At 38.5% G+C, this 7117-nt stretch overlaps 1 protein-coding gene across 2 annotated transcripts; it reads right to left on the bottom strand.

Annotated features, from left to right (window-relative positions):
* Positions 1 to 509: 509 nt before the first annotated feature.
* On the bottom strand, positions 510 to 6699 carry LOC121980566. Of its 2 annotated transcripts, none has more exons than XR_006111594.1 (3): positions 4130 to 6699; positions 2975 to 3241; positions 510 to 1228 (listed from the first exon to the last, which is right to left on the bottom strand). XR_006111594.1 is itself a non-coding variant. In XM_042532661.1 (3 exons), exons 1-3 carry the CDS (start codon positions 4442 to 4444, stop codon positions 774 to 776), a joined length of 1005 nt encoding a protein of 334 aa, XP_042388595.1. In that variant the 5' UTR covers positions 4445 to 4719; the 3' UTR covers positions 510 to 773. The 2 variants fall into 2 exon arrangements, 1 of the variants encoding a protein (XP_042388595.1); XM_042532661.1 differs by having other exon boundaries at positions 510 to 1196; positions 4130 to 4719.
* Positions 6700 to 7117: the final 418 nt, after the last annotated feature.

The following is a 7117-nucleotide window of genomic DNA, read 5'->3' as shown; positions in this document are numbered from 1 at the left end:
TCGTGAGGATAAAGAATGACTAAATGAATAGAGTAGAACTTATGATCTCTTCTAGAAAAAGTGGTTTTCTTTGAATGATATTCATCCCAAAAGAAAATTTCTCTGGATAAGAAATATTTTTTATTGATAACAATTTGTTTTGATCGTATGAAACAAACAAGCAAAGCCTGCGATCCAACAATATATAATTTGTTTGAATGCAGCTCCAACTTAATTTTCATCAAAATTTCACCCCAAATTTTGGACGTTGGTAAAGGATATGAAAGATTACCGTAAAAGAACAATTTTATTAGGACAGTTCTTCTGACTACAAGAAATTAAAACAACTCACGAGGGGATTCGATAATGGACTGAAGAGGAGAAAAGAAAGATTTCATCTGTCTCATTGCTCAAGATCTTTTCAACTCATGATTTAAGGAAGACACTAGAAATCATTCGATGTGCAGAAGAATGACCTAGTAATCCACATAGCAGCCATAAAGGGACAAACAAAGGCATACAAATCAATCTCTCTATCAAACAAAAGACATTGAACTGAAAAGCTAGATGCAACATAGTGATACCATTCACCATAAATACATTAAGATGCCACAACATTCTAACAAAGAGAGTACATTAAGAAAGATAGCTACTTGGGCACTTTCTACATAAATATATAGAAACTCACGGCCATAATTCCAAAGAGATCGTAAGTGTATTAAACATATGATGGGCCGACAACTGAAGTTAGGTAGAGCAGTCCCTCGTAGGGATCGAGCTTTCCTCATTTGAACCTAGAAGCAAGGACTACGAGGCTGAACACACTCCTTTGCCCAGTGCCCTTCTTTGCCGCAACGGAAGCATCTTCCTGACTTAGATGTGCTTGCAACTCCTTGCTGCAAATTAAGCCTTTTAACAGGAGAACATAACCCTAGCTCACCAGGTAGCCTTTTTGGTGAAACTGGTGTTTCTGTGTCATCTGGAACATCAATTGGCATGGGCTCCAATTCGCGGCCATTTGTTCCTGCTGCCCCGATTCTTAGATTCTGCACCTTGTTTGGAGACAAAAGGTTTTGCCGCATGTTCTGACCAATTTGACAAGTTGTTGGCTTCTCAGGCACTGACTTTGTATTCTTTTCTAGATGGATATCTTTTGCAGATGGTGTAACAGGATTTGGAGTATCAATCCATTGTATAAAATTGCATGCTCCTTGACCCTGGTAAATATAAACCAGACTTTTTGTTTAGTCTGGCAAAGTGAGTTAAACACAGAAAAAGAACATAAATTTCAAATGCAACACAATAATTTCTCTGGTCAGTGCATGGATAAAAGTTTAAAGTACAGATACACTAAATAATATTCTTAATATAATTTTCTTATGTTGAGAACTCGAAGAGAACAAATCAACACTAGGTGATATTCTAGATATAATTTTCTTATGTTGAGAACTCGAAGAGAACAAATCATATACTACAACACCTGGTAAAATTTAGTTCCCATTGTTTGTACAAATTGTTTAAATAGAGCCTTAGTTGTGTCTGCTATTTGAGATTTGACTGCATAAATCTATATTGCTAAAAATGTTCGATGCAATTAAATTATGTATAAACTATCTTTAGTTTTTTTTTTCTTTGATCTCTTTGTCCCTTCCAATCCAATCAATTCAACTATTCTCTCTATAACATCTAGTAGGGGACATTGAACATTGCAGACCATTTCACCACATTATTATCCTTCAGTCTCCTAAATTTAGTATTTCTTTTATTTTATCTGTCAAGTAGCTTCGTGTGTTCATCTTAGCATTCTCTTAGCATTATGACAATGCTAACCTAAAAAATTACTAATTTTTTTTATCAAAAAATTGAAATTCATTCGTTTTTCAAGAAATGCTAGCAAGGAAACATTAAAAGAAAAATCAAAAGCTTTAGGATAACAAGATCCAGTCCAATCTATGACTCAAAGTTCTACAATGTCCCTATCAATTCCCAATAAAATTTACTCCTACCCTCTTTTGGTAAAAATTTGCGTTGAGTGATGTTTTCAAATGTTGTATAGAGATATTGAAAGAAAGAATAAACAAATAATATTTCAATCTGACAATTCTTTCATCTAAGAAATTATACTCAGCTCTCCACAATGTGATTCACTATTCTTTATCCATTTCGATGCGTCAAACAATTTCATGCTTCAGACCAAGTCTGGACAACATGATACAATGCTAACAATGATTCTCGGAAAAAAAAATATTGTTAGCAATGATCATGCTTCCCGAATGACGTGAAGCACATACCAATAAGAATAATTGCTGGTGATGGTTCAGACATACTGTCTACTGTACTTCCATCTATGGAAAGCATATTGGTTCACAATTGCATTCAATATAAATGAGACATACAGTCTACTGTGCTTCCATCTATGGAAAGTATGTTGGTTCACAATTGCATTCAATATAAATGTATTGCTCCTATCTCAGGCCAGGAAATCAAGCTACCACTAGGCTACAAAAGTGAGAATAACATATCCATCATGTTTATAACGTTAACAAAAACAACATATGGAAATATCAAAAAGGGAAAAGGCAAAAAAAAAAAAAAAAAAAAAAAAAAAAGGAATGATTACACCAAAATTGGTTAAAGGGTTGAGTTTCATGCCTATCACAAGTTTGATGGCTTATATATGCAGTTTAATGTGAAAAGAATGATCAATTATTTAATGAAGGAACAGCAGAGGTTAAGTTGCTACTCTGATTGAGGCAAGGTTATGTAGACTTCAAAATAATTTGAAGCTTCTACTAGTCTACTACATCACATAATGGAAGATGACAGATCAACACACTAGTAACCAGTGGCAATCAACTAGATTAAATACTGTAAAAAGAAGTGATTCAGACAACCAACCCTTTAGCGCAAGGAAATGCATTCCACATGCCTAAAACAACACAATCCATTCTTTAATGACAGAGATGATAAATAAATAGATGCTAACCAGCATTACCTTTTTTATCGTACAGCCGAAGTATCTGAGACCTGCATTGATTCCATTTTCCATTTTCAGATACCGACATTTCCCAGCACCACAAGCGCATGATGGAGGTTCTGGAGTGTCAATTTGGCCGTAAGGCTTGGTCGGACTTTTGTAACCACCATGTTGCTTTAGTGGGCTGTTGAGTGCATTCTGCTGATTAAGTTCCAAAGGAATACCAAATCTGAAGGGCTGATCCGCTTTGTCACACCATGAGAAATAACGGCAGCTTGCCTCAAACTAGAACAGTTGCACTTTAGTGCAATTTTAAATTCAACATGAATCCAAGAATAGCTTGTAAATTAATGGATTACTTCTGGTTATTCATCACCAACACAAATCTTGGAATCAAAAACAGGAAAAGAATTAACCATCAGGATTTTTTTTATTATTATTTTACTAGTATTACCACTGCATTGGGGATACTGAGATCAAAACAACACATTACTTCACAAAGGTTATCATCCTTGCAATAAAACCAAAACCAAAATGCAAATAAGAGTTACAACACCAGACTCCTAAATTGATTTTTCAAACTAAGATATACAGTTGGCATTATTGCAGAAGACTTGCAATGATTGCCTAAAATCACTACTATACATACTTCTTATTGTTCTCATTTTTCAGTACCACTCCTTAATTCCAAAGTTTTAACTCTTTCCTCTACCCTTTTGAACATGCCAAAATTGAGGCTCACTTTCCATGAGTTATTATCAACAAGGGATCCATCAGTTTGGGATATGCTATGGTTGAAACTTGTGTGGCCTTAATTTCCTTAGTTTATGAGAGTGAAAAAATACATATATTTTGGAAAGTTCATTTGTTTATTTTGGGGAGACAAAAACTGAGTGATATAGGAGAAGAACAGATAGTTTGGTTGTTTATTGTCACGGTGTATTTGCTCGTTGCTCGAAAGGAGAGACAAGAACTGCATAGTTATTTTACACTTTGGGAACTTTCCTTCCTTCCATTGCTCACATCTGGCTGGAAACAAAGCTAATAAAACGTTGCGTTGATTCCATCAGTTATTTCTGTTCTAAGTGTCTGCATCCAAGTGAACAGCACCAGAAAAAATTCCTTCCAACAAACCCCAAATTTCCAGAAATGAAAAGTTAGGTTTCGACTCACCTTACCGGGGCAGGCGTAGAAGGGCCTCCCGGGGTTCTTCTCCGTCTTCGACGTCCGCACGACGCACGGCCCTCGCCCGCAGGGGCACTGCCTTTCCAATGACCCTCGTTGATCCGGCGTCCCCGGTCCGGCCTTGTCGTTTTTGGGGAAGTCCGGCGACAAATGCCCCTTTTTCTTGCAGGCGGTGCGATCCAGAGGAGGTGCGTTGACGGGGAAGGCATCGCGCAGAGTTAATTCTTCTCCTAATGCATTTCGCCGTAGCGTCGATCTCGGCCGCTGAACTCCGGCGACGGAGCCGACACTCTCAGTCTCCATAATATCTCCGCCGCCTCGATTCCTGCAGCAAGCAAACGACTCGTGGCTACACTAGTTAATAAAATTGCTATAAATTGTAGCACTAGCACTTATTCAATATAATAGTCCTTTATGGGTAAGATAGAATATATATATATATATATATATCCTAAAAGACATTACATATTAAATATTTTACATATTTACATAAAGAAATGAAGAACTTTGAGAGAGAGCTGGAGAGGGAGGTTGAGAGACTGTGAGGAGGCAAAGAGAAAGTTGCGTGTAGGGGATGCCTTGGGAGGAAGAGGAAGAGGAAGATGAGAGAGGAGAGGTGCCTTTGGGAGGAAGGAAATATTTACTTGGGAGTGAAGAAAAACATCTTTAGAAAGTAGGACAGGTGGAATGAAAGTGTTGTTTAGGGTTAAAGGAAGACATCTGCAAAAAAGACAGTGGAAAGTAGTATTAGTTTTAGCGGTGGCACTGGTGAGTCGTGATGGCGCTAGTGAGTAGTGGTGACATTGTTAAGTTCTGTTGTTGTAGTAGTGGTGGCACTGTTGAGTACGGTTGTTGTCATTCTTAGCTGTCCATCATATTATCAATGTTGTCTTCTCCGGTTGAGTCCAAAGATGGTGCTTGTGAGCTGGAAGCTTGGATTGGTGCTCTGTGTCTGGCTAATCCAGCTCGATAGACTCTAGTTGAAAGGACGGAACTTGCTAACCTCTTATTACTCATTCTCTTTGTCTTCTTCTGGTAATGTTGAAACAGAGTAGTATGTTGTGTAGTAAAGTGAAAAGAGAAAAACCTGGTACTCATATCTTTTGGCCAATAAATTTTTTCAGTAAATGATTCTCCAACCAGGAGATAAGTATCAGGATCTTCAAGTCGGTCCCAATCCCAATGCATCCCTTGGACTGAAGCTCTCCAGTGTTTGAGTTGGTCGGAAAAGGAGGGAGGAGTTTCCCAATCACAGTCTGGGTCTGTAGGATAGTCTTGTAGCTCGGCTTGGTAACCACCAACTTCATTTACGTCAATTTTAACTAAATGTCGGGCTGACTCGATTTTGAGGTCCAACCATTTTTGAGGAGTACTGTCAAATGTGCATACTACAAACATTTCTTCTTCTTCTAAAGCAGTAGAAATAACAGTACCCAGTTTCTTTGGGAAATCTTTAACTGAATCTGGGTCATGAACCCATAATTTATGTAAGAGGCCATAGTCAAGAAGAGTAAAAGCGGTAATTTGTCTCCCTTTGTAAGCCGTAGTAATGTAGGATTCATAATCCGTGTTAACTCTTCTGGAAGCATAGAGAAGCTGACATTGCCATCCATATTTATCTGATTCTATACATGATGGTCCTTTCTTTTGGCATTTAAGCTTTGGGCTGAACTCAGCTTCATATACAATAGTCATTCCTTCAGGAGGTGTTTTGTGAAAAGCTTTTAGGGCTTCACATAATTCGATAAACGCTTGTAAAGTAGATTTTTCAGCCAGACTGCGAACATAAGTATGAATGTCCTCAGGAATAGTATTTGGGAAGTCTACCAGGCGCATCTCAGATACTCTTTGTAAAGATGTAGTCTTATTTTATTCTTTAAGTTGAGCCAAAGTTAGGTACTCTGGTCTGATAGGAGTAATGGTGTGTTCTGTTGAAGTCTCTGCCAGGCTATTCTCAGGAGTATATTGTACAACTTGAGCATAAGTAAAAGTATTTGTATCAGGGGTAGTAGCTTGTATTGGTGATGTTTGCAGAGTTGTACTAACAAAGAAATGTGGCCCTAGATGGGCTCTGGCTGCTGTAAAAGTCTCTTCAAGTGAATAATAACCCTTAAAATATAGATATTCTAGGTTTTGAATGGCTAAGTTGGTTTCTTCCCATGTAGAGTATACCTCTGCCTGAGGTCTTGAAAAGACCATGTAACAGGAAAATTTCTTTCTTGCTGGGTTTTGGATAGTAGTAAGAAAATAGTTGGAAAGAATGTTTATCACTGCAATTTTATGTCCAGAGCTTTCTGGAAGTGTAGGGATATGCCAAATATTGTCAATAAGATAATTTTGGATGTGGTCAAGTCTGTCCCTACCAACAAAGCGAAAATGATCTTCTAAGTGTGTGAATAGTTGTAAATCTTGAGTACCAAAACACATGGTTTTGGTTGAAAAAGTACGAACTTTCCTTGGTCTATCCTGTTGAAGCAATCCCGATGGTCCGCGGGACCATGTGTTTTGGTATTTGGGCAAAGGGTTTAAGTTAGGTTCACCCTTGTATTTGATATGTGTACTTGAGTTGTGCAGGACTGCAGGATACACATGTGACTCAGGTTGATGGCTTCGGGTCCCGTGAAGGATGGAGCATCCGAGGGACCGTGGACAAGGCAGCGAGGACAAGGGCCGAGGGAAGCGACTTCGAGGCATACGCGAAGGATGGCATTGGGGACGAGCCGCGGGCTTGAATGCATCCGAGGGACGAGAGCCAAAGGAAGTAGACTTGAATGCAAGAGGTCAAAGCTGCAAATGAAGTGTCAAATGAGTCGTAAGGGTGAGGGTACGAGTGCATGAGAGATTGTACTCGGAGTAAAATCCTAGTTTTAGGGTTTTACTGTAACAGTACTATAGTGTTACTGTAACAGTACTGTAGCAGTCGACTGCATGTTTTCGCAGTCGACTGGCAGCGAACAGAATGTCTCTGTTCGCTCG

The sequence above is a fragment of the Zingiber officinale genome, chromosome 5A (genome assembly GCF_018446385.1).
Source record: "Zingiber officinale cultivar Zhangliang chromosome 5A, Zo_v1.1, whole genome shotgun sequence".
In the NCBI taxonomy this organism is placed as follows: domain Eukaryota; kingdom Viridiplantae; phylum Streptophyta; class Magnoliopsida; order Zingiberales; family Zingiberaceae; genus Zingiber; species Zingiber officinale.
This window is presented reverse-complemented; position numbering and strand designations above follow the sequence as displayed.

Bases quoted from the DNA above. Each gene is read 5' to 3' on its own strand.
- LOC121980566 (XM_042532661.1), bottom strand. From the start codon at position 4,444: ATGGAGACTGAGAGTGTCGGCTCCGTCGCCGGAGTTCAGCGGCCGAGA. The intron at 3,242-4,129 runs GTGAGTCGAAAC...CAACTGTTCTAG, and splicing joins TCTACGCCTGCCCCGGTAAG to TTTGAGGCAAGCTGCCGTTA. The intron at 1,197-2,974 runs GTAATGCTGGTT...TATATTTACCAG, and splicing joins TCGGCTGTACGATAAAAAAG to GGTCAAGGAGCATGCAATTT.